Source organism: Rhinolophus ferrumequinum, chromosome 5 (genome assembly GCF_004115265.2).
Source record: "Rhinolophus ferrumequinum isolate MPI-CBG mRhiFer1 chromosome 5, mRhiFer1_v1.p, whole genome shotgun sequence".
Lineage (NCBI taxonomy): Eukaryota > Metazoa > Chordata > Mammalia > Chiroptera > Rhinolophidae > Rhinolophus > Rhinolophus ferrumequinum.
This window is the reverse complement of record NC_046288.1, coordinates 16,515,095-16,542,642: the sequence shown is the minus strand read 5'-3', so window position 1 is coordinate 16,542,642 and position 27,548 is coordinate 16,515,095. Positions and strand designations below refer to the sequence as shown.

Below are 27,548 nucleotides of genomic sequence, written 5' to 3'. Positions count from 1 at the left end.
AAGCGAGAGAGAGAGAGAGAGAGAGAGAGAGAGAGAGGGAGAGATGAGATGGAGAGAGGATGGAGAGAGAGGGGCGGAGAGAGGTGGAGGAGGCGGAGAGAGGAGAGAGAGTCGAGAGAAGGAGAGAGAGAGAGAGAGAGAGAGAAACTCTGGGCAGGGAAAACCATTGTCATATCCTCCTTCCTTTCTCCTCCTTCCCAAACTAGCTTTCTGACCTCAGTTGTAGAGCACCAATCCCACCTGGTGAAGTTTTGGCTCCTACAGACATAAAGTAAATCAGACCTAGAAGTCGGTGTATGTGTGTTGTAAACAGTTGGTATGACTTGAAACTCTTGGGCGGCATCTTAATAGAAAATAATCAGAAATAACACCAGTGGGTGGGTGTTAGTTTGATTCAGCTTGCAGAAAATGAGATCTCCTAGTTTCCATGTTTCCAGCTTCACTTCCCTCTTAAATGGCAGGCCCTGGCTGCATTGAGAGAGCCAGGTTGCCCTGCTGAGGGCACAGCCAGAGTTAGTCTCCAGGACCAGACTTGCAGGAGAGGAACTAGAAGGGAGCCAACTTACGTTCAAGTTAGGAAGACCAGGGGGAAAAAAACAGCATCCAAAGGCACCTCTGAGATATTTTGGAAAAGTGAGAATGTAAACCTTTACACAGAATAATTCCCTATCCCTGAACTTCTGTGTTTGCAGCATTAATAGAAAACAGCGGATTTCTTAGATTGAGGAACAGCCAGCAATGGTAATGTTTCTCAGTCCCTTCCAGCATCATTTGTAAGTTTCCATGAGTTTGCTTTCTAACCTGCTTGGATGGATTGTTACTCTTCCTAAAACTATTCCAACTATTCAGATTCCTTCACATAATTAAGTTTTTAGTACTGAGAGATGGAGAATAAGTAGAAAAGGGGGAACTGCCACAGAAAACAAATACGAGATAAGAAACTTTCACCTTTTTCCACTAAATAAATGAAAAGGTTTACCTGTCATTAATTGTCAGCATCGCTCTAACTGGAGTGATTTGCCTTGTCAGCTGTGAGGAGGTTAGCTATCTTGAGGATGGGGAATACTACTGGTAGGTGGCATCATGACTGCAGAAGTTTGTTACAGAGAAATCCTGTGGAGCCACAAACCCCCTTCACGGAGACATCCACAGTACCAAGTTTTAGTCTACGCTTTCCTCTAAATTTGCACACCCTTTTTTTTCCTGTCCATGGGGGAAAGGGAGACAAAAGAAGATGATGAGAAAGCTGACACCATAAATTCAAAACCTTGATTTTGTTTCATTTATTTAAATAAATATAAATATAAATTTCATATACAACTATTCACATAAAAAGGGACTTCCAGCGACTTGGATTTTACACTCTCCCCAGGCAAATTTCAGAAAGCAAGACATACTGGGTTTAATTTTCTAAGTTATTCACAATTCAATACTTTTATTAAAAAAAAAACAGAAAATAATCAAGAAACCCCACATTCTTATTAGGTTCTGAACGACAGTAGGGAAGGGAAAATGATACGCACTTTAAAAAATACAGTGTTAAACTAACGCTGTGCTTTCTGTTATATGACAAGACTGAGTTGAATCTAGATTATTTACAGTTAAAAAAAATAAAACACCCGATCTATTACTGACAGTGGAACCCTAAACAAATAGGTCAAGAAGGAAAAGTGAAGGGTCAGGTCTGGCATGTATGCTCTGGGAACACTCGGCTCCGTCTTTCTCCAGATGAGACCCCAGAATGGGCGAGGATTTTGGCCCCTGGGTGCCCTCCGTGTTGATGTCCTGGGGGCTCCCGACAGCATGTGATGGAGGGGGGGCTTCCCTCCCTCATAAGGGGAAAATCTCCTTGTCATCATTGGCAGAGGCCGGCGACAAGGAGTCCTCATCCTCAGAGCGCGCGTAGTGCGCCTGGCTGCCGACGCACTTGCAGCCCGCGTGACTGTTCCTCTGAGTGCCCTTCCCTTCCTTCTTATGTTTTACCCGGCGGTTTTGAAACCAGATTTTCACCTGCTTCTCCGACAGGTTCAGGTACGTGGCGATTTCGATCCTCCGGAGTCGAGACAGGTACATGTTGGAAGAGAATTCCCGCTCCAGCTCCAGGAGCTGCGTGCTGGTGAATGCCGTCCTCATCCTCTTGCCATTGGGTACCTGGCTGGCGTCCGAGGCCCCTGCAAACGGTCCAAGAGAGGGCAGAGAGGTCATTCTCGGGCGACGCTCTCCTACCCCACGTATCATCCCTGGGAATGGACGCCTCTCAAGGACCCATCCGCTAAGCTCAACCAAATACCTGTATCCATCCTTCCTCACACTTTCCCATTCCCTGGCTCGCCGTTACTTAGCCGGGAAGGGCAGAGACGCCCAAAGCAAGCGAAAGCCTTTGATGTGAGGGACGTAAAGTCAGAGGATTAAAGGGGGTGGGGTGGGTAGGGGCTTGCATGTCGGGTCATCTTTCTTTAGGCCTAGCAGAGAGGCAGTCAGGCTTAGTCAGAAGCATCAAAAGCTTTAGCCTGCCCCGACCCCGGAATGCCACACTAAAAGTTCAAAGACACCCACCCGGAACCTCGGCCAGTTAACATCTCGTTTCTCAGTTTTCAAGTTCGAGGTCCCAAACGCCCCCCTGTTGCACAACACTTGGGTACCAAGTATCAGGAATGAAGCGCACCAGGCTGCTTGGAGAGGTTGGCAAGCTAACTTCCACCTTCGTGGAACTTCTGGGGAACACTCCACAGTTACACTAAAAGCCCCTCCTCCCTCCCCACCCCACCCGCCAGGCTCCCACTTCCTCCACTGGAGACGGAAAGTTTGCTCCGGGAAAGGCACGGCGCGCAGGTGCCCAGAGACCCCGCCCTACCCATCGTGAGGCAGTGGAATCTCCGCGGGTCCGCCACGTTGTAGGTGGTGGCAGCGCAGACAGGTGCGTGGTGCTGTGGATGCCCCAAGGCCGCCGCCGCTGCCGCCGCCGCCGCTGCTGCGGCCGCCGCTGCAGCGGCGGAGCCGGGCTGCTGGGGTTGGTGGTGGTGATGGTGATGCTGCGGCGGGTGGTGATGATGGTGCGCGTGACTCACGCGCGGGCAAAACTGCGCGTCCCCAGGACTCGAAGAGAACTGACTCTTGAGCAGGGGCAAAGCCCCGGCGCCCCCGGTCACCCCGCCACTCCCAGTCCCTGCACTCCCGGTCCCTGCGCCCCCGCCGCCCGAGCCCGTCGGCCCCCGAGAGGAATGCAGGTGCGAAGTGACGCAGAGCGGGCAAACGCAGAACGCGCCGCTCTTGCGGGACGGGCAGCCAGGCCCGGACACAGACATCACCAACGGGGACGGCATGCCCAGCGGGATGAAGAAATCTGGCCCCGGGTGCGGCTCAGGCAGCGAGGGCGCGGGCCGTGAGGAGTCCTTGATGATGAGCGAATCGACATAGAAGGAGCGCGACATGTCGGGAGGGGTGGGTGGCTGGAGGGCCCTGCCGGCCGTGGCGCCTCCTCCCCTCTCCTGTTCTGAGCTCTGCCCTGGGCTCCGCGCGGATGCAGGCGGTCAAGCCCTTGGGGACGCGGAGGTGTCGGCGTCTGGGCTTCGAACAAAGGGGTCCCTGGAAAGGGCTGGTCCTCACGTCCCCCGCCCTGAGCCCCGGCTCCGGGAATTTATAGCCCCCACCCCGGCACGTGATGCTGCGGAGTACCGCTCGGCTCCGGCTCCTCCGCAGCTCCCCACCCTCGGGATAGGCTGCCGGAGTCACAACAGACGCGGCGAGGAGGGGCGGGCGCGCGGCAGGGAAGAACTCGGAGGAGGGGGATGGGGGAGACTTTGCAAAGTGTAGGTTTTGTTAATTTCGCGGGGGAGGCCGGCCTCCTCCCCCTCTTTCTCCACGCTTACCCGAGAAATCACAGAGCTGCATCCTCCATCCCACCCTTCGCTCTAGTCTGGGCCCTGGCCCAACTCTTTCCCGCGGCCGGTTGCAAAGCGCACCAGGTGGGGACTTGGAGGCCTTTTTAATGGGGATGCTCAGTGCTGCTTGCTCCACTCCTCTGTGCCAGCCGTGGCGAAGGCGCGGTCAAGTTGGGAGGCCTGCAGTTTGGAGCAGGATTGTGCGGGCCGCGGACTGGCCGCAGTCCATTCCCGGAGCGCGGCCTGGGCCTGGAGACACACACACACACACACACACACACACATACACACACACACACGAGTTCCCCAGCTTTTGGACTTGGCCAAGGTCATTCAGGTGACTCGTTTGTGATGGAGGATCCAGGGCGTAATAGTGAGGCCACACAGCTAAGACGCTGATTAGCTTTTCATTCTGATACTTGAGAAGCTCTAAAATGCCTTTGCACGTGGGGCCACTCAGATCAACGACCCTTCCTTGGGTCTGTCCTTTTCTAATAGGCAGCTCTGTCTTTGGCAGAGAAAGACATTTTTTTCTTTCTTCAAATAGTTCTATCACTACATTTCAAGGCCAACCCTACAAACTCCGTCCCAAGGATTTTGGAGAGAGGACCCAAGCCCCAGCCCACCTGGAGACCCGGCGGGAGTTGGGGGAGGCCCTTGCTCTGGGTCCCAGGATCTCCTGTCTCTTTGCATTTTACAGATCTTGGGCAGTTAGCAGGCAAACCAGAAAGCACTCTCCCCTCTGCACCCATTTAAAAGTCCAAGAAGGTTGAAGGGAAGTGAGCCATTCAAGGAATCCTGCCTTGGGATGGGAGAAGTGGTTTGATAAAGGAAATCTCTGAGTGGTACAGGGTCCAGTGGAAGATGGGCACCAATGGCTATGTGATAGAGGATGGCTGCCAAGATAGGGGCTACTGATCTTTTGGGAAGGCAAGGAGGCAAGGTGACAGGTTTCTCTTCCCCTCCCCCTGTAGAAATCTGGCTGCAGCAGGGAAGGTGAGCAACAGCTACAAGTCAAATTCTTTCCCCAAACAGCTAACTTCAGGCCGAGTTAGCACCATGGTGCTAAAAATTTGGGGACAGGACTTCCTCCCCTGTGAAACCGAGTGCCCAAATCCTAGGGAACACCAGCTTCTCAGCTGGAGGCATGGTTCTCTCTCTATCCACTGTCTTTCTGTCTCTCCTTTCCCCTTTCCATCTCTGTGACAGTCTCTCTTGCCTGCTAGAGAAGTGTAATTGGGTTGTAGGGACGCCCCGCTCTGGGGAGCCCAGGATTTATGGATGGCAATTAAAGTTTTATGAATTGCAGCTGAGGCTGGTTATTGAGCTATTTGAATGTGATTAGAATTCAATTAGAAAGCGGTTAGTGGACGGTGGGTCTCCAGAGTGTAAACAGACAGCTATTCCAGAAATGTGCTAATCCAACATCTTGTGACAACAATTAAGGAGTCTGAGGGCTTAACTCAGGGCAGCTCAGCTGTAACTACTTTTGTACCACAAGGTTTGCTGGTGCAGCCATCGAAGATGCTCAGCCTCAACCCAGCCTGCCTGGTGCAGGCCGCGCTCTCTCGACGATAGAATCGGGCAATCCCTGGAATCACTCCAGCCCCAGGAAAAAGACTGGGAGCTCCACCATTGAGAGAGGCTTAATGACAGGGTATTTTTTACACGCCTAAATTGTCCAAATAAATGACATGATATCCCAATTCACTTTGCAAGTACTATATATTTACTTTAAATTATATATTTATATTTACAATAAAAAGTATTGTAAATATAAATAAAGTACATTTTTATTTGTATTATTTATTAACTTTGTATCCATTATATATACATATTATGTATTTTATATTTACATATATATGTTTGCCTGTCTGTTTTACTCCTTTGGGTGAGATAGAAGTTATCTAGGATCAGTTTTGAGCTGACAGTTTGGGTCACAGTGTTCCCAGTGGTTCCGGGTATGCCCACAGGAAGAACTCCTATGCTAATGTGCTGGAAGTTGTTGTTATGTGAGGACCATTTTATTTTACAGAATCCTAATTAAAAAGCTTGAGCATCTAACTCAATTTATGCCTGACTACTGAAACATCCGGTTGGAATGCTAAGGAATTTTGAGAAAAGGAAAGAGGCTCAAGGTGTTGCTTAGTGCTGCAAGGGCCACAGCGGCTTAGAGCCAGACTGAGGTTGAAAGCAGTCCATGTCTGAGAAACTTGCCTATTAGGGTATTTGGTTAATTGCTTGAGCCCACCAAGAGCAAGGATCTGGGGGTCATGTTTCACATTGGAGTCTCTTCTTAGACTTCTCCTCTTTAGTTCTCTTTCCCTCTCCTCTTAGTCTCCGTCCCTCTCCTCTTCCCTCCACTCCAGCCCCATCTTCAGAAGCAGTCCCACCCTGCCTGGACACCCTTCCCCCACAAGGCAGCCTACCCTTGTTGGCCCTGGGCAGCTTTGCAGCTGGCCCTGCCCAGCTGGGCCCTTCCCTAGGACAGCAGCGCCTCCAACCAGCTCAGAGCAGAAGGGGACCCCCAGCAGACGTCAGCGTGCCTCCTGGTGCCCCCACTGCCACACAATTTTATTTCTCAGTGATTCTGTCCGATAAAATTTCATCGTCCATTAAGTAATCCCTGAAATGGGAGCTCTTATGAGCCTGTAATGAGCTCTAATTGCCACGACTTGGGGAGCCACGTGGAAGGATTTATTCGGTATTAAGCAGTTGGGTACACAGTACAGGCTGTTACCTAAGCCATTACTTTCATAATTCAAGGAGAAAATTAGTTCTTTTAAGGGGGGGGGAATCCTTTGATTTCCTCCCTCTTGCTCAGAATGACAGAAGATGGCTTTATCTTCCCTGAGTGCAAGACAATGTCACACATTCAAAGGTAACAAAATTGTCCTCCTCCATCCCCCACACCCTGCCCAGTCAGGACGTGCCATCCTCATTTCAAAGCATTTCAAAGCAGTTGGGAGATTCTGCCTTCTGCCCCTGGACTTTCTAACTTGAGTCTGGATGAGCAGTTTCCTCCCAGCTCAAATTTGAGATTTGAGTTCTTGGCTGGAGCTTTCAAAAAGTTCTTCAGCACTTCCCCCAATCCAGGATCACACCTGACCCGAATGCCACATTCTCCTCTTCTTTCTCCCTCTTTCTTTTTCCTTCTATGGACAAAGTCAGAGAAAGTAAAGGGCAGAGACTGAGCGTTGCTTATTCAACAGGCCCTAGTGTTCCGCCCCGTTGAAGTGCTCGGCGGTTTTTCCGGCTGTAACTCTCACTTTGCCCCTCCCTTTGCGCCCCCCAAAGTGTCCCCCCCCCATTCCTTGTCCTTTTTTCCCCTCTCAGTTTCAGCGTTTGCCCACACGGTTCTCCTAGCCTTAAACGGAGGCTGCGAGCAGGGCGGGACAGCCCCGGAGTTGGCGGGGCCGCCTCGGATTTATTTGCTCCTCTTACATTGATTTCATATTAGTTTCCAAAGCGATGAATGATCTCAAAGCTGGGTTTTGTTAGCCGAACACAAACAGGAGACAGGACTTACTTGCCCCCAGCTCCCTTTAATGAGGTCATTATCAAAGCGTGAACAAGTCTATGAATGTTTTATTGAAAGCGCATCGTTAACTTGTATCCATCCTTTTCTCCGAGTGGCATTGTGATATTGCTGTCTGTGGCACATCTTACCCGATATAGCCCGAGATTTCCCCATTCTCTGTAACCAGGCAACCCTTTCTGAATACCCCAAAATTGAAAAGAACCGCTTAGTCTTCAAGAAAGTCCTCAATAATAGTGGAAAAGAACAAAGATCCAGGAGACAACCAAATGCCACAGGGGTGAGTTTCCATGAGCAATTATCTCTCATTAATCAGAAGAACAGCTGCAATATTAATTTTCTCTCTTTCTTCCTCTCTTTTCACAGTCCCCAACATTTGAATAATCATAAATTTTGATTTTATGGAGGAGTCACATTTTCAGGGGCTGGAGGAAAGCAGCTACCTAGGTGAAGACCGGGAGAAAACGCTCTCATTTTATTTTTGTTTGGGCAAAGCTGCAAACAAAACAAAATAAATAAATAAATAAACAAACAAACAAACAAACAAATAACCCACAGAGAAATACCAGAGAAAATGGTGCCACCCCCTTCTTCTAAAGGGCGGTGGATAATCAGCACTCTTTTCCAGCGCCCCCTTCTAACCACTCCCCTCCCTCCTTTTCTCCCCCTGCTCAGACCCATTCCCCAGTTCTGCTCTGAGCAGGGCGGAGGGAAGTGTCCCCAGCGTCTGACATGGGAGTTTCAGCCGGGTTTCTGGCCATTTAACTTGCAAACGTGAAGCCAAGCGTTGTGGACCTGACCAAAGAGACACTCTTTGGGCGTAACTTGCATTGTGGCCATCAAAAGCCCGCCAGCCTTGGATGAACTGAGACGTGCATTTAGCAGAAATGGGGCGCTCGCTCTCCTTTCAGGCGCCAAAGAGGCGATTGTTCACAGGATGTGTAGCCAGGGTGGAAAATGAAGGTCCCCAGAAAGCCTGTAACCTGCAAACGGACTTGGGGGAGTTAAAAGAATCTCATTCAAGCCGAGGCTGCTATTAGCAAATACACACTCATAGAGAATCCAAACCCCTCTTGAAAAGCCGTGAGTCGGCATGAAAGAGGGGCAGTTTTGGGAGTCAGTTCCCACATTCCTCCGCGGGCTGAGTGATGAGAAGCTCCGGCGTCCGGCTGTCCCTTCAGCTGCCCCAATGTTGTTACTTTTCAGGCAAGGCCCGGAGAGGCCGTTCTGCGGAAAGGCAGGCCACCGGCCTCGTGCTCACACTCCATCAACAATGATGTTGCTTCTCCTTAGTGTTTATGCAGAAACGATGGGCCTTTGAGAAACCTGAATTGGCCTTTGTGCTCAACACAGGCCCAGGAGTTCAGTTCTGCCCTCGAAAAGAAGGTGAGGAGAGACTTTTAGAAAGGAAGTGAGGAGTTCGGCGCAGAATTTCAGAATAGCCCAGTCTCCAGGCCCTCTGAACGGGGGTTTTGTTGACATCGAATTCCCGCCACACAGCCCCTCTGCTCCCCACTTCACCGTCATTAATATTCGCCCATCCCAAATACTTAATTCTTAAGCGTCTCTTCCCCACCCTTAAAGCTCTCCCCTGTCATCAGAATAAAATTTATTGAGCGCCTACTCAGTGCCCAGCGTGTGCTAAGCGCCGCGGGGTGCGCGCCTGAAAAGACCAAGACTGTATCAAATAGAATATTGTTTCATTTCAGTAACAATGGCCTGAGGTGGGGAACAATTATCCGGATAATTGAAGCAAATGCTCCACCTCCCGTCCTTCTTCTCCAGTTCCCTTGGTGCTTGCCTAGCCACCCTCCCCCCCCCCCCTTCTTCAGAGTTGGTGGGTTTTGTTTGGTTGGGAGGGAGAATCTGAGAGTGGAAGGAAAGGACTGAATTACGTGCTCAGACGCAAAACAACTGCCCTCTTCCCTTGGCCTAAATTTGCTGAAAGCGCTGGGCCGAATTAGCTACTTAGTAATGAGATTCAACAGTTTTGTTTTTTTCAAATGTTACCAAAAAGAGAGTGAATCTTTATAACTTTTAGCAATTTGGTATTTCTGGTGTTTAACTTTGGACATTACAAAAGTCACCTGGAGAGTGTTATAAAAGTACAGATGCCCTAGAGATTTTGATTTAATGGTGTGGGGCCAGAACATCGGAATACAAAACAAAAATCCAAACTCTACTCGTGGTTCTGAGGCAAGTGAGGGTTGAGTTTCCACGTATCCTGGAACCTCAGAATAACTTAACCTCTCTGAGCCTCATTCAGCAATTGATAGCTGGAAAATGTATATTGAGCGCTCACTAAATGCCAGGCTCCGTGCCAGGGAATTCCGTTGCACAAGACCAGTCTCCTGGGGATTTCCAGTATGGTAAACGAACCAATAAATCAACGCAGAGCTGGTGAATTATAATAGGTAGCGTGAATATTGGAAAAAAGAAGAAAGCCCGCTTGGTTCTGGGAGTGGTAAACTGAAGCCTGAAGTGGGCTGCGGGCTGAGCGGGTTGGCCTGAGACAGGGGAATGGGGAACTTGTTGGGCCACCAAAGAGCGCGCACAAAGTCAGAAGAGTTTCTCTTGGCTAATTACAGGAACTGAAAGGAGGCCAGAGAGATTGGCAGAAGAATCCCAGTCTCTGCCTCTGTGTAATAGGAAAAATGCACGCTGCCTTCGAGTCCTTGTGAGGAATTAAGGACTGCCTAGCGCCGGGCCTGGGGCCTGGTAAGAGTCAGTAGCGTTTCTTGTTTTTATTATCTGGGACCTGCAGCTCCATGAGCCCTGGAGCTTGGGAAGGAGATATCTGAGCCCTGGATTTCGTAACGAATAATCAGGAAGCCGGAGCCCCTGCGCAATCATCTCTCCGTCTTGGCGCGCCTTTTCCGGCTGCGTTTCCCTCTCCAAGGCTCCTCTGCAGCCAGGCGCCCGCACCCTGAAGGCGCCCAGCCCGCGATTTCTTTAGCCCTCGGTTTCTGGGCGTACCTGTCTCGGTTCAGCAGCTCCACCAACCTGGGCCTGCCAGGCGAACCTTGCCACCTCCCACTTCCCACCCCCGTCAGAGGCCTTCGCTCTAAATTTCAAGGCTCCTTTGGCCTGGAGAAACCTTACAACTTTGCAGACTCGTTTTGCAGAGGAGGAAGCAGGTACCATTCAAGCCTAGGACAATCTTCGCAGCCACGATTTCCTGAGCTCTCACAGTATGCCCGGCCCTGAATTAGGAGCCTTGGTTACATGACCTAATTTAATCTGCACAATTGCCCTACCAGATAAAGTGCCATTATTGGTGCTGTTTCTCTGGTGACAATCTTGTGTCTTATTGAAAACTTACCTTGTGTCTTATTCAAAAACTTACCCAAGGTCACACAGCCAAAGCTAGCAAAACCAGGATTCAGACTCTCTATAGAATGTAGGGGCCCAGAGTCTTAGACACTAGGCAATACTATCTCATAATATCTAGGTTTTATTGAGCACATACTATGTGCTGGCTATGTGTTAAGCCTTTAATGCATCATTTATTTCTCACAATGACCCTGTGAGGTAAGTACTTTTATTATTTCTCATTTGTTTATTGTCCAGTCCTTGGGTAGTGTGGTTTTCTTATATATTAAAGATTACAAAGTTCAGTCTAATGTGGCCCATATAACATAAAGGGAACAGGCTGAAATTGGGATTTGGATAGGGAATGTAATCATTTGTATGCACTTACACCCAAAACACAATAAGTGCTGAAAGACATTTGGACTTGGTCTCCTCACTCCTCACTCCAACATCTTATTCTTTTACTTCAAAAGCCTTCATCATAATCAATGCTTACTCGTATGTCTGCTGGTTTATTTTATAGCTGGTTGGGTACCCCCTTCAGTTAACTGCAAGCTGCACCTGGGCAGAAACTGCGTCTGTTTTGTTTATTCACCAGTGTATATCAACAATCCAGCCTAGAACTGGCATATATTAGTAGTAAAATAAGTATTTGTTGAATGTCTGATTCCTCATTTTTACAGATAGGAAAACAGGCTTGGAGAGGCTATACAACTTGTCCAACGCCACACAGCCTGGGAATGGCAGAGGGAGGATTCAAATTGAGGATTTTCAAACGCTAAAATCCTGCTCCCCCTTTCACCCAAGCCCACAGCTCCCTGTGCTGTGCCCCCCTGGGCAACAGGGACTGAGCGTAGGAACCCGGCTGCAAGACTCTGTCGGAAGTCCGTCTTCTTCACGCTTTCCACCCCTGCCCCCCACCCCAGCCTCCCCATCTGGGTGAAGCTGAAGGAGGCAGGAACTGTCAGAGGCCCGAGAGGCCGCTCCCTAGATTGGGGTGGATGGGCTTTGAGACTGTGCGAGGCGCTCCGGGCGCATCCGCTGCTCCCCGGGCTCTGGCTCCCACTGCGTGAGAAGCGCAGCCCAAGCTTTCCTGATGTCTGTCTGTCTCTCTCTTTCTCTGGGTCTCAGTCTCCCCCATCCCTCACTGACTTATTTCTCACTGGTAAACAAAGTGATTCTAAGTAATCGTATTGAAACCACAGCCTGAAAACACCTCCATCAGCAACGGACACCAAACTCCAAACACACCCGCAACTACGCACCGCACAGAATACTCACCGCGACAGGGGCGCAAGCGGAGCGTGAGTGCAAGCGGGAGAATTGAATGTGAGTTTGTGTGTGCGCAAGCGCGTGTGAAGACTGTCTGAGGGGTGAGAGGGCGTGAGAATGAGTGCGTGAGTGTGACGGTGTGTGTGCGTGAGTATGTGTGTGAGGTGAATGCATATGTCTGCAAGTCTGTGAAGAGGTGAAGAGTGCGCATAGGAGTAGGTAAGTGTAGAAGTGAAGAGCTTGAGGGAGGGGTTGTAGCAGAAGTGTGTGTGAATAGAGGAGTGCGTGACTATATGGATGGGAGAACACGAGACTGAGTGTGTGAGGATGTCTGTGCTGGGGAGGGTGTGAGAAAATGTGTGCTCCTGTGAGTACTTGCAAGGGTGTGTACTTATGTGTAAGAACGTGTGACCCACCAAGGTGTGTATGTGTGAAGAGTATGAGTGGGGTGTGAGTGTGTATGAGTGTAAATGTGGGAGAGAGCCTGTATGAAGTTTGCTTGTGAGGGAGTATGCCCTCGAGCTGCCTGGGCCTTTGAAACTGCGATGTCTCTGGGCAGGTATGGGGCCGAACAGAGTGGGAAGGCGGGTCGGCGGTGAGGGGTGGGGGGTGGGGATAGGAAGGAGGGGTCCTCATGTGGAAACAAGCTAAGTTGGAGGGGCTGTTGGAGCATCACCTGCGGTCCCCTCGTTTACCTGCCTCTAGTCTTCTTTGCTTGCCCTCTGGATCACCTTTCTGTCCATTTACTCAATGAGCATTTATGGAGTGCCTACAGTATGCCAGGCTCTGCTTTAGCCGGGGAAACCAGGAGAGCAAGGTAGCTTAGGTCTCACTCATCATGTAGCTTCCACAGGGATTTCTTTTTGTGTGTAACTGCTTTGCAAAAGCCTGGTGGTACAAACACAAAATTTGGCCTCTGCCCTCCAGCAGGGGGGCATGGAGGGCTTAGAAAACAGATATACGAGTATGCCTAAGTGCATGTGCATCCAGTTTCCATCATAACCTCAGCCCTTTCACTGCACTATTGAGCTTGTGCTTGGGATTGGGAGGTTCTGGGCATGAATCCCCCCTCCTTTGACAATGGAAATAATAATGGCCCTTCTCATAAGGTGGCTGTGAGCATTAAATGGATGAAGTCATTAAAACCCTTGGCACAATGCCTGGCACATGGTTAGCACTCAATGTATACAAGCAATGATGAAGGGAGATGATGTCCTCCAGGCCTGATGGGATGTTTTGGAGAAGGGGAGAGGCTGTGTTTGTAGGCTACAGAGTTTGAGAGATTATCCATGGATTTAAATTCAATCAACTAAATTAATTTGTGTATAATTGTGTTGCATTCCTCTGAGCGTCAGGCTGTGAGTTTCAGATGCTTGGTCTTTATTCTTCTGTAGTGACTCCTGGACCAACGTCGTCAATAGTGCTCTTGTCAGGGGAAGTGAAAAAGTATTGGGAGAAGACAGCAAGAACCACAGGGGCTGAATGTTCTCTCAGGCAGCCTCAGAAGTCTTTTCAGTCCACCTGTGTACCATTAAAGTGGAAGGGAATATTTTCACAATGACACAAAGTGTGTGCAATAATTTAACTTTATGAGCAAAACTTCTGATGAAATTTTTCTGATGTGTAAGAAATCTTCACACATACACACCTTGGTGGGTCACACGTTCTTACACATAAGAAAATTATTCTGATGACATAGGAAATATGTTTCCTGATTAGCCGTGTACCTCCCTGGAACAAGGTACTATATAAACAATTGCAGGACATACCTTTTCTTTTCTAAAAGTAGGGTATCTTATTAACATTCTTTTTTTAAATGTTCAATCTAGGATCACAAAATAATTTTATTTTAAACCAAAGGACATGTTTAAAGGTTGAATTTTCTTAGACTTTTGATCAAGAAAAAAATATCAAAAAGAAATCTTGAAAAGTGTGAGAATTGGTTGCAGCATCTAGGTTTTCTGAATTTAGCAGCTGGAAAGGAATTTTGCCATTATCCAGCTGACCCATCTCATGTTTCAACCAGAGAAACAGGTCCAAAGAGATGAAGCAGTATAAGTGCTCAGTCCCTCTAGCAATCACCAAATAGGAACAGCTTAATTTTGTCCCTCTATCCACAGTTTTACATTTGCTGGAAGCTGTTCTGGCAACTAGGAGGGTAAAAAGGAGAGGAGTTCCATCTCCCTTCTATATGGGCACCTCTCTGTTGTTGGCAAGTCGATTTTCTGGTGGCTCAGACCCAAACCCTTGGAATCTTCCTTTACTCTTTGCTTTCCCACTGTGCATTTAATCCGCTGGGAAGTCCTGATGGATCTATCTTTACACATATTCAGAAACTGACCACTCCCCGCATTATATCACACTGGTTTATATCACACTCTAGCCTCCTGATTGGGCTCCTTCCTCCTATATTTGTCTCTACAGTCTGTTCTCAACCCAGTAGCCATAAGGATCCTCTAAAAATACAAGTTGTATACAATGGAATACTACTCAGCCATAACAAAGATGAAATATTGCATTTGAGACAATATGGAGGCTAAGTGAAATAAGTCAGATGGAAAAGGGCAAAAATCACATGATTGCACTTATGTGGAATGTAAAACAAAAGAGAAAGGAAGAAAAACGAAAGAAAGAAAACAAAAATATTCATAGATATAGACCACAGATTATTGATTACCAAAGGGAAAGGGGGTAGATGAAGGGCAAAATGGGTAAAGGGTTCAAATGTATGGTGACTGGTGGACTTTTGGTGGTGAGCATGCTATAGTGTACACAGATATCGAATTATAATGTCGTACACCTGAAATTTATATAATGTTATAAACCAATGTTACCTCAATCAAAAGAAAAATAGAAGTCAGATTAGGTCAGAGCAAGAACCAAAGACCTTACGATGGCCAAATAGGCCCTCCATGGCCTGACCTCACGCTCTCTCAGACCTCTTCTATTGGCCGACTCGCTCACTCTGCTTTCCTTACTTGCCTGGTCCTCTGCACTGGTCTCTCCCTTTCCTACAAGCCCACTTCCTCATATTCTGGTCTTTCCTCAAATGCCACTTTCTCATGATTTTCAAAATGCCAAAGCCGCTACTGAGGCCTCTGTGTTTCAACCTCCTTACCATGCTCTGTTTTGTCCTCTTGTAGCACTTATCATTTTCCCAACATACTATATAATGCCCTCAGTTTATGTGTTTATTGTCTGAATCTCCCTGTGAGAATGAGAATTCCTGGAGGATATTTACGTCCATTGGGGTCCCTGGGAACAGCACCTGGCACAGTAGGTGTCAATCAATATTTGATGAGGGATCGAAAGAATGCCAGTGTTTTTGGTGGCTGCCTAATCACGATTCTTATCTTACCTCTACGCAGCACTTGGAAGTTTACAAAGACTCTACATATGTTGTGTCATTGGGTCTGCACAATTATATAAGCAAGATGGGACTTCTTTTTCAACAGTTCTTTTCACGGTCGGGTACTGAGAGATTAAAGGACTTGCCCAAATAAGATTCAGAACTAGGATCTAACTCAGAATGTCATTTTGGGTGGGAGACAAGTTCTCCATTCTGGACCTCTTGATTGAATGAGGAAAACTAACAGGTTACTGGATTCACTGTGGATCCTTCTGAGTCCTGATCCTGGGATAAGAGCTGGGGTCTGCGCTCCACTGTCTGCCTGTGATATTATGTAACTGCTGAAGCACCAACTAAAGGAACGGTGCTTGGGGAAACACACCACAATAGCCACATCCTCTTGTTTTTTGTAATTAGTATGGGGTTGAAAACAAGAGATATTGTCTTATTAGCTCAAGCTCGTCTGGAGTCTGGCCTGAATCTCTGGGCTTGGCTGGATGCCCCCCCTCATCTGACTGTTCTGGGCAAACCAACATACTGTCATAGTCAGTGTATTACAGTTCCTCCTTCATGTTTGGGTTCTCTGTCAGTCCATCAGATTTAGCTGATGAGCTCATTGACTGCAAAATGATTGAGCAAGACAATGTCCTCATTCTCCAGGCACACAAAGCACCATTGTCTTCCACAAATACTAGTAATAATTGGCATCCCCTGACCAGAATATTGGTACCTCAAGAGTCATTAATCAATAACTATTGTTGGAGCAAGAATTTATCATATTGAACTACAAATGTAGTAAAAAAAAAAAGTGATATCATTCAGAGAATAGATGTAAAATAAAATGACCAATTCTGAACAAGTTTTTAAAGATAATGCTTTTTCCCCAAGGATGTCCATACATAGTAAAATAAATGACAGTTGTTTCATTATTATCCCTCAAATGGCATAAATCCTTACTTTTTAATGTGAATGGGGTAAATTTAAACATTTTGAGACAAGAAAATGAAAAGAACAACTTAATTGTTTATTGAAATATTAATTCAGTGTTTGGTTATTCATAGATTGTCTCCATTTAGAATTTAACACGTCTCTGTCATACAGTATTTTTCTGTTCCAGGTGCTCTAAGGCAACAGAGACATTAATTATGAATGCAGAAGGATCGTTGAGAAAGGAGCAATGGAAGCCAAAGTTGACAGCATCATTGCTTTTCTGGAGAGGGCTTTTTACCTATGCTTTTTTTTTTTTTTTTTGAGACTAGGTAAGTTAACGGAGTTCCAAACAATGTGCCTAATAGTGATCACAGTATATTTATATTGGCTAGAGAATGACCCCTGCCCAGGCAGAACTCGTAGTATATGTAGTTGTCAATAGAAGACAAAACATATCAGAATAATAGCTACTTTTAAATATAAGACCTGGTTCATATAGTTAGAGGAACTTCTAGAAATAGACCTACAGTTGCTATTGAAATTCAATTCAGTTTAATTCACCATTTTTTACTAAGTGCCTACGTGTTCTAGATTCTGGGGCTACAAAGATGACTAGAACCTAACTACTGCCTTCGGTGAAGGCTGAAGAGACTAGCGGGAGAAGGGACTTTTAGGCCAAAGGTCCATTACTGACCACATGGCCTAGAAAATGAACGTGTGTTCTGTGGAAGTGGAGTGGTTGCATGCAGGAGGGAGAAGCAGCAAGGGCTGCTTAGCGGCAGAAAGCAAAGGGTCTGAGTGGCAGGTGAAGAAGTATGCAATATCTCTACATTAGATGGACAGTCTTTGAAGGATGCTAAGCAAAAAATTGAAATGATATTATAATCATTGTAAAGGATGGATTGGAAGAGAGAGAGAAGTTAAAATCACATTAATCAGAGGGTCACAGTAATCAGAAGTTGTGGGAATAGAGGGGAGGAGATAAATTCAAGAGTCATTTGGAAGGGAGCAGCAATAGTCCTTGGTTACTAATTAGATGAGATGTGTGCACAGAAAAAGAAATGAATCAATGGGGATCTGGATTTCTAGCTCAAGTGTCTATGTTAACGGTGATCGTGTTAACAAATACAGTTGTTATGGATTGAAGATAAGTTGGGTTTTTTTTGTTGTTTCAGATGGGCTTGTGGATAGAGTGGCTGGGAGAGGAAGAAGATAAGGCATTTGGTTTAAAACATTTTGAGTTGTAAGTAGAGTCAGAGCAACCATGGGGAAATTTTTGAGATAAAGTAGTAGTTGGAAATATGAATCTGAACTTCAGAGAAATTAGAGTTGGAAATAAAAATGGTATCAACCTATAGTATTTAAACTATATACAATAGCTGCAGCATTAAAATAAGATGAAATGATTGAGGGTTGGGGTGATGGTTAGGACAGTGGTCAGGAAAAACCTCAAGGTTGTTTTGGCACAGTACCTATCAGAGTAATTGGCACATAGTGTTTAATCTATTTGTTGAACGCTGACATTTTTCAGAGTCTCACTTCCCTTCTCTCAGGTATTGTATAATCTCGTGGTCAGTCCATCTAGGAATAATCAAGTACTTACTACTTGACAGTGGGACTGGAATACAGTGGATTTGGAAACCAAATCAAGGTTGTAAGGTGGCCTGGTGTGACTACGTGATTAGAGTTAACAAAAAATAGCCTCCTTTAGCCAACCAGGTGCCTTAGAAAGTTGGTCTAAGCACTCTTTCCTCCTCCCCCCCCATCTGAGAAAGAAAGGAAGTAGGGACATTTGAAGCAGTATTAATATTTAGATACTTTGCCTTGTTTTCTTTCCAAAAGACTTTCTTTTCCATGTAGACCTTAGATGTTTTCTGATTGACTCACTTTATTTCCACAGGGCCTGTTGACAACCTAACATGCCAAGGACCCATCAAGTAGGGCAGTCGGATGTTTATAACTTAGTCCTGGCTTATTACCACAGCATTGCTTAGATTCCCAATCTGAATCAGAATCCTAAGTGACTGCTCCAGGTTACAAGATGTTTGTGTTTCCTGAAGGACTTGCAAAATGATCTGTCATATCCACCTCCAGAAAGAACATTGCTCATCTTTGAGATCCCATGTACATAGAAAATGGTAAGGCAATGCACAAAATCATACACAGTATCACCATTTATCATCAGCTATCACTTTTTATTGGTCCTGGTTATTTTCCATTAGTCACCTCATTACATATCTAACTGCCCCATCCTATTACATTCTTGATCAACCTCTCTGCTTCAACCAGGCAGGTCCATAGCATACCCAGCCCCATATCTGGGGCTTCTTCCTAACACCTTTTCTCACTTAAAGCGCTCCTACCCCTTTCTCTATCATCCATTTTTACTCTTTAAAATGTTCCTCAAAACTGTAGTTTCTTCATAAAACTTTTTCTTCCTAATGGTGAAAACTTGCATCATTCCAAATTCCCTAGGGTTTACATATATGGTGACTATAAGCTTTATCTCTACATAGTGTATCTTGAGGTATAAGTCCTCAGGACTTATTTTTGCATGTCCTTAGTCTTTCAGAACAATATCTTACAGATTAGCCCTCAGTACCACCTAGAAAGATCATGGAATGGGCTATGACTAAGTCAATTTGAAGTTTCTTATATGATGAGAATAATAATAAAAACGATTATCATTCATTTAGTGTCTGCTATGGCAGACACTGTACTAAGCATTTTGCTGAATATTTTTGGTAAGGATAGACAGGGAAGTAAAGGAAAGTAGGATCTGCTTCAGTAACTGCAAAGTCAGACACCATGAAGGATTGGAAAAAAGGATCCTCCACATGCCCATTTCCTTAGAAGGGACTTACTTAGAGTTTCTCCCTCCCTTTGAGGATAAAACTTGCTAATGTTACGATAAAAGGCCCTTTATTTGAAAGCAGTCTTTTCATTAATTCAGCAAATATTTACTGAGTGCTTACTATATGTCAATCACTTTCAAAGCGCTGGGAAAAATGGTGAACATAACAGAAGTTTTCTTCTAATGGGGCTTATGTTGCAGCAGTTGCTTATATTAAGTTTTAGTGATAATAAATCTCATGGGGCCAGTCTCTTCTTAATGCTTATTCTCCAAATTTGAAGTCTTCCCCATTTTCAAGATTGTGATTGAATTGAGAATTGGGTATAAGCCAATTTTTCACAAATTTATCTAAAGCAGAGACCTATTAGTTGCTTCTACAGCATTCATACTGTTTGGTTTCAGCATTGGAGTTCTGGGGAAATTGAACTATCTCTGGCTCCAAAGAGGAACATGTGATCTAGGTTAAACCAATCAGTACATGTTATCTCTTCTACAATGATTGGCTTGGTAAGAAGCCTGTGATCTCAGAAGGACCAATGAAAGCAAATCTCAGAACTTTGCGGGGAATTCAAGAATGCTGATCCTCTCAGGGTCTGGAGAGTTTGATGTGTGAATGTGAGGGTTGGATCTGCTGCAGCTATTTTGCAGAGAAGAGGGAAGAATCTAATCAACAGATATAAACAGAGTCCAGAAATGAAGCTGGAGGCCTGATCAAATTGCTCCTTGTCTGCCCTACCTCTAGACTTTAACCATCAGTGAAGCCAATAAATGTCTTTATTTACTGAGACAATTTATTTATTTATTTATTTATTTATTTATTTATTTATTTATTTATTTATTTTGGGAGGGGGTTACTGAGACAATTTAAATTCAATTTAATTACAGTTTAAAGCACAGCAACTGATATTAAAAAAATCAACCTCCCTCTTTGTTTTTTCTAGAAGCATTTTGAAGAACTGAATTTTCTCAGAATAATTTCACATTGGGAAATACTGATTTTGACAGTTGATGGCTGTTAGCCAGTGTCCCAGAAAGGATAAAATATGCATCCTTTAACCAAGATCTTTGCTATTTTTAAGAAATATTCTTACATCTACTGGTTGGCAGTCTACAAACAAAGAAATACTGAACATTAGTCTTTTAAAAATGACACATAGTTTAAATTTTTAATAAGTTTTTTCAGTGAGTGATTAAAACACCTTTTAGATTAGTTAAGAAAAAGAAGAGAAATAAAAGAGGTCACATGCTTATGGTCAAAGAAAAAACATTATATCTCAGGAGAAAGAAAATGCAGGAAAGATGGAAGAAAACAAAAGGTAGGAATAAAAGTTAATTTTCTGGAAGGCATAGTATTAACACTAACCTGGAAGAGAAAGTAGACAGTAAAATTTCTATAATTGTAGAATTTAATGTCATGTAGGAAAATGTAAAGATAGTAGTTAAATCACAAGAAGATCGCTTCAGGTTGAGTGGACAGAAATATGAAAGGCAGGCTCAATACAGACAAATATCATTCAAATTATATTAATAATGTTGTTTCTATGTTATTTTAATTATGATCTAGAAACAAAAGTGGGATTAAAAAAGATTATAGGACTGTTCCCTAATGGTCTGAGCTTAATCTGACTTAATTAAATCTGAGTGAACTACTCTGTTCAACATGACCATCAAAATGTTTTGATCATCTTAGGAATGAGAACAGAAAGTAATATCTGACACTTTGACAGTGGCATTTATAAAAATGACATTTGACATGTATATGATGGTAGGGTTCTGAACTACCTAAAGTTTGTAAACTCATTTCAGTAACCTGAATAAACCTCTATTCACAGGCACTAATTATAGAACCAATATGTGAGAAACATCACATTAATGAATTGATTGATGTCACTCGTAGGTAATCTGAGATTATCATCCATTTTGAATTCGTTTGCCAAGTTACATCATTCCTAAAGCATCTCAAAATCAGGCAGGACAGGACAGAACCACAGGCTGATGTCACAGGCTGTAGATGGGCCCCAATTGCACCTGATTTAGCCAATAGTCATGCTCTTATCATGAATGATCAGCTGCTCTGTAATATCCACAAGAATGATCACTGGCTCACGTGACATGCCCATAAACGACAGGTCTTTATGGTTGGCAGTGGGGTGGCAGGAGGGCTGCTGTGGGAATGAAGTTACAGGGACCTCATAGGCAGAGTGGGATCTCTGATCCAAGGTAGGATCACTTCTAAGGTTAGCAGCAGCCACAACAGCTTTGCAAAGACTTTTGGAGGAAGCATCTCCTGTGGGCAAACCTCTCCCAGCCTAATCGCTATGCTAAGCCATGGCAACATAATCTGTCCATTCCTTAGAGGATACACGCATTGCCACCTCAGTGAACCTCTCATAGGTAATGTGAGCTGTTTGTTTGAACCTTGGAAAACGATAAAGTGAAGTTGACTGTTCGGACACTGAATTCTTAAGTGGCCGAGCAATTGTGTAGGTCTGCATGGATGACTATTCAGAAACCTATTCATGGTTTTGCTCAGGATGGCAAGGAGAGAGAAAGACTGGAAGAGGGAAATGGTAGCAGCAACTTTTTTGTATTTCTAGAGGGTTTTGTAGGTGCTCAAACTATGATCCAGCCTGATGAATTATTTCTGTGAAAAAGGCAGCTGGAAGCGAATATTGTCTTCATTCTCTAGGTAAAAGAATTGAAGGAAGATAATGTAGAGTAGGCAGATTACAATGCAGCATGAAAATGCACATCTACTACTCTTATCCTAGTATTCTAATTCACCCTGAGGGGAATAACAACATCATCACCAATAATAACAAACAACATTTACTGAGTACTTATCATTCTTTACATATATTATCTCATTTAATCCTCCCAACAACTCTACCCAATGAATACTATAGTTAGATGAGGATAACAAGTATTGAGCCAACCCAGTTTACCGTTTCTTAAATATCATCCTGGGATTAAGTGTTTGAGGAGGTAGATGAACTCTTTTTATAACCATTCAGCAAATTCCTCATTATATAGTGTAAAAACAGCCTCATTTTCTCATTAAGTTTATATTTTCCCCTTCTTACGTGTCTTCTCTTCCTTATAGTAGAAATTTACTCACAGACACAAAAGGAGTCTTAGATCTTCATTGTATCTCAGCTTTTTAGGAGCCAGTTGAGCTTGAGTAAGTCATTTTACTTCAGTTTCTTCTGAAGTTCATAGAATTGGAATAATAGCCCTCTGTTTATTTCACTGGAGTGTTGGAAGTGTCAGATGAGACATTATAAATGAAAATATTTTGTAAAATGTTAAGCACTATGTAAACACTGATTTAAATATTATGTCTACTTATAGATGGTCTTTTCTTTGCCTCATTTCCCCCTTGTTTTTCTGAATAAAGACATTGCATTCCTTTTCATGTTCATCACATCCAAATGTCTTCCAAGTGGTGCAATTAACTACCACGAAAAAGATAATAGCAAGATTTCTGAAGAAATTCACCTAGAACTAGTTTATTCCTCCAGGCCTAAGTTATTCTCAGGGTAAGCAAGGTGCATTTAATTTTCTGACTTCCAGAGTACCTCATAGTGCATTACATCTTCAAAGGACACATTGGTATCTTTAAATATATCAAGTACAGAGTTCCTAGATGATCTTCAAAGCCCATAATTATTCATGCATCTCCTGAAGTGCTTAACATCACCAGGAGCAACATAATACCTTAGCTATGAAAGCCCTAAAGTTAACTACTTGAGAGAATTTGTTCTTTAAAAGTTTAGTTCTTTATAAAAGTAACTCGGGCTTTAAGAAGAGGTTGAAGCACACCAGGCAATGAAAGCAGAAAAGAAAGGAATTTCAAAAGTGTGACTATAAAGAGCAGACATTCAGACAGAAAATATTATTTTAAAAAATTGGAGATGAGTAAAAACACACCATAGCAAGGGTATGTACCTGTGTGGGGTGTAGGGGTGAGCAGAAAGAGAGAAAGCAGTGGGCAAGTTTTCTTCTAAGTTCCCGGAGAAGGTGGGTACTGCCTAAGCTAAATCACATGAGAAGTCCAGCAGTGAGGAAAATGCAGTCTAACTTCAGTGTCATATTTACAGCGTTGGTTTAAATCAGGTGGGCTGCCATAACTATTATTCTAGGGTAAGCTAAAAGAATCAACAAGAAACATGGATTTTATAAATTTATTATGAAAATATTTGGAGACAGATACTGAACTAAATATGTATATATGATGTGAAATGATTAAGGAAAAAATAAAAACAGGATGATTTCATACGTGCAGCCATCTATTTAATATTTATAAAGCACAAATTATAAGTCAGGGACTGTTGTAGGTATTGGGAAGGTAGAGGAAGTAATCTGAATATTTCTCTGCTGGAGTTCAAGACTGTAGAGCATCGTAGTAAGACCAGGGGTGAAGAAATATACTGTTTAGGCTCAAATCCTGGTTCTACCACTTCCTAGTTGTATGGCTTTGGGCCACGTTACCTAATTTCCTTTTGCCTCAGTTCATATATGTGTAAAATAGAAATGAAAATGGTACCTACATTATAGGGATGTTTGTGAAGCTAAATGGGTTGATATGTGCAAAGTGCTTAAAACAGTGCCTGAAATACTATACATGTTACATTAGTTTTCCCAAACGAAGTAGATTCCGCCCTCAGGAAGTTCCCAGTCTAGTTTGGATCACCTTCTTTCCTGCTCCCTCAGTCACCAGAGTTGTTGAGATGACTATGGAAGCAGAAGAGGATCTCTCTTGCTCCTCAAGGCCTTTTCCTTAATCCTAGGGCACTGGAGCAGCAGTGCTCGTCTCCATTACTTATATGCGGGGCACCACAAACCAAGGTTGGGACACATCGTGTAAGTTTTAGGTTAAAAAAGATTTTAAAAATGATCAAGGTGGGTTGAGAGGATTCATTTCTTTTTTGGAATTATAGCTAGGAGTAAAGACCAAGTAAGACATTTTTTTGTTTTCCCAGAGGACTAAGAAGTTTGACTTTCTCAAGACAATTTAAAATGCTCTGGATGCAGTTTAAAATTCTTCCTCACACCAAGGAAGATAGTAGTCATGGCTGGAGGGTGGTTTTCTTGGCTGGCACTGAATATTTCTGTTCTGGAGGCCATGTTTCCTAAAACCACATCTACCCCACACAAATAAATTAGGTTCAAGAACATAAAAATATCATACATTATTAGCAGTATTGTCACTATCACTCTTATTAAATATTAACAGAATAGTGTAATATGAAGAAAAATAATGTATTCTGTGGGATTACCAGGTTGCAGGCACTGTATACTGGATCCCATCCCATTTGCCTTTTTCAGAAATCATAAATGCTAGATATGATCCCTTTCTCAATTAATTTCTTTTTTTTTCATTAAAATATATTGGGATGACAATGGTCAACAAAACTACATAGGTTTCAAGTGTACAATTCTGTAATACATCATCTATATATTGCGTTATGTGTTTACCGCCCAGAGTCAGTTCTTCTTCCATCACCATATATTTGATCAATTAATTTCTTAGGATGGCCATTCCTGTATCATAAGTTTGGTGTAAATTTAGACAAGGCAATCCAGCAGGTACAGGCCTGGGGCTTTGATTTTTTTCACCAGACACCTTCATTTCCCCAACCCAGAATTCCAAGAGAAAATATTTCCATACTGCTTCCTTGGGCCCATGGGAGTGTTTTTCTGGTTTCTTTCTTGCAGCTCTTCCTGTTTGGATGCTGTGGTCCTGCCTTACACCTACTCATGGCCAAGTTTCCTATCACAGCGTGAGTGTTAAAACTCCTGCCTTTAGCCGCTGGGACCTACTTCTGCTGTAGTTATCCTCCCACCCCCAACCCCCACCCCTGGCCCCAAGGTGTAATCTATGATTATTACTCAAGCTTTAAGCTTTATCTTTGCTACTGGCATTAAAAAGTTTCTTGTCTCTTTTGAGTTCAGTACTTATCATATTAGTATTTTTAAAATAGATTTTATATTTTAGAGCAGTTTTAGACTTTAATAAAAATTGAGATCATACAGAGTTCCCTATACTCCTGCACAGTTTTCTGTATTAACATCTTACAGTATGTTTGCTAAAATTAATGAACCAATGTTGATACATTATCATTAACTAAAGTCAATAGTTTACTAAGATTTCCTTAGTTTTTTACCTAATTTCCTTTTTCTGTTCCAGAATCCCATCCAAGATACAGCATTACATGTCTCCTTAGGGTCCTCTTGGTTGTGACAGTTTCTCAGACTTGCCTTGTTTTTGATTACTTTGACAGTCTTCAGAAATCTAGTCAGGTTATTTGAAGGATGTCTCACTATTGGAATTTGTCTAATATTTTTCTCTTGATTAGAGTTGGGTTATGGGTTTTTGGGAGGAAGTTCAGAAAGGTTGAGTGCTGTTTTCATCGTATCATAACAAAGGTATACACTATCAACATGATTTATAGCTGTTGATGTTGACCTTGATTACCTGGCTGCAGCAGTGTCTGTCAGGTGTTACCACCGTAAAGTTAGTCTTCCCCTCTTTTCCATATAGTGCTCTGTGGAAGGAAGTCTATATGTATAGTTCACACTCAAAGAATGGGGAGTTATGCTGCCTTTTGTTTCTGTATTTTTAAATGGTTATATTCGATCTAGGGTTTTTATGAGTTTCTAGAGTCAAAGGGTTCTGTGTTGGCTCTGACGGCCAATTGCTGGTTGTACAAATTGAGTCCTTCTCCAGGACCTGCTATTCTTCTCCATAGAGTGGACACTGGACACTGCTTGATTCCTATATTACATAATCTCTGTAGCATCTCACATGGATGATTACTGTCTCCTTATTGTACTTATAACTCCACACTCTCAGTTTGCCTCTCATCACTTTGGCTCCTCCCTCTCAGTTTCCTTTGTCATTCCTCCTCTCCTCATCTCTAATCACTGAAATTCCTTCATCCTAGATCCTTTTATCTTCTCACTCTTGGCTTTTGAGCCATCTTAGTCACTTCTATGGCTACATTTATCATGTATGAGCTGATGGAACCAAATGTATTTATTTCCTGCCAAGACTTCTCTTTTGAACCCTCCCCCTTCCTCCTTTCTCCCTTTCTGTCTTATCTATCTATCCATTCATCCACCCACACATCTATCCATCTATCTAATATCTCTGTTATCTATGTTCTACTCCATTGGGTGTTTCACATTCCATGAACTGAATTCACTATCCTCTCCTACAAACTTGGGAGAGCTTTAGCTGTGGCTAAACTCGGGGGACTCAAACATAGTCATCAGGGTAAAGTCACGTTTGCTTTATCCCTTCCTCAGTGTTGGCATCATTTTCAGGCAGTTTCTACCATTACAAGAGCAATATGGCTTTTAGTGGATTCATAGAAAATCAGGTCAGCTACTCCTTTCCAATAGTTCTGTTAAAAGCCCTGGTATTTAATCTTATTGACTCTGTCTGAATCATGTATCCATTCAAACCAACCACTGTGCCCCAGGGTATCTCATGCTCTCTGATTTTCAGCCCTTGGTTATATGTCCACTCTTGGAATTGGAGCTTAACCTAATCACATGTACTGAGAGTGGGGGAAATATGATTTACCACAAATCATCCAGGGAGGGTGGGATGTGTGCTGCTTTCAGAAGAAGTGGGGGATGCATGCTGGGTAGGTTGGACTATTGGCCTCTCATTTGGGGGTTTTAAAATGTACATCTGATGTTATTGCCTGGCTTCAGTGTATCTCCTTTACTTTTATCCCCTTACCAAGGCCTTCAAGTTTCTATCAACCTCTTCAACCCTGTCTCAATTTGGCTCTGCCTTCCTTACTATGGTCCAACCACACTGGCTTTGGCTTGTACCTAATTTAGACCATGTTCTTTTCTCCCTCAGTGTCTTTAAACATTGCTATAGATTGAATATTTGTTCTCCAGATTCATATGTTGAAATCTTAACCTCTAACGTGATGGTATTAGGAGGTGGGGGCTTTGGTAAATGATTATGTCATGAGGGTGGAGAAATACATTTCTGTTGTTTATAAGCTGTCCAGTCTGTGGTATCCTGTTATAGCAGCCCAAACAGACTAAGACAAGCATGCTGTTCCCAGTGTCTGAAAGTTTCTCATCTCTTCTATTTCCCTAACCTCATACTTTTGCTTAGCTCATTAACTTAAATGCTATTTCTCCAGAAAAGAATTCTTCATTTCTCAGAGTGAGTTGGATCCATTAACTGCTCTCATGGTCCCCTGTTCTTCTTCTCCACAGGAGTGATCACAATTCTAAAAATTCGTTATGTTTGTAATCATCTGTTAGCCCTCCCTAATAAACTGTATGATTCATGAAGGCAGGGACTGTGTTTTATTTACTGCCTTATTGCTAAAGCCTAGTTCCTGACACAGAATATGGCACATGCGAATAATTCAATGC

At 43.8% G+C, this 27,548-nt stretch overlaps 1 protein-coding gene across 1 annotated transcript; it reads right to left on the bottom strand.

Moving 5' to 3' along the window:
- Positions 1 to 1,513: 1,513 nt before the first annotated feature.
- Positions 1,514 to 3,744, bottom strand: GSX2 (GS homeobox 2). Its single transcript, XM_033105588.1, has 2 exons — positions 2,855 to 3,744; positions 1,514 to 2,171 (listed from the first exon to the last, which is right to left on the bottom strand). The coding sequence occupies exons 1-2, from the start codon at positions 3,429 to 3,431 to the stop codon at positions 1,831 to 1,833; spliced, it is 918 nt and encodes a 305-aa protein (XP_032961479.1). The 5' UTR covers positions 3,432 to 3,744; the 3' UTR covers positions 1,514 to 1,830.
- Between the last annotated feature and the right edge of the window lie 23,804 nt (positions 3,745 to 27,548).

Bases quoted from the DNA above. Each gene is read 5' to 3' on its own strand.
- GSX2 (XM_033105588.1), bottom strand. From the start codon at position 3,431: ATGTCGCGCTCCTTCTATGTCGATTCGCTCATCATCAAGGACTCCTCA. The intron at 2,172-2,854 runs GTAGGGCGGGGT...GACCGTTTGCAG, and splicing joins ATTCCACTGCCTCACGATGG to GGGCCTCGGACGCCAGCCAG.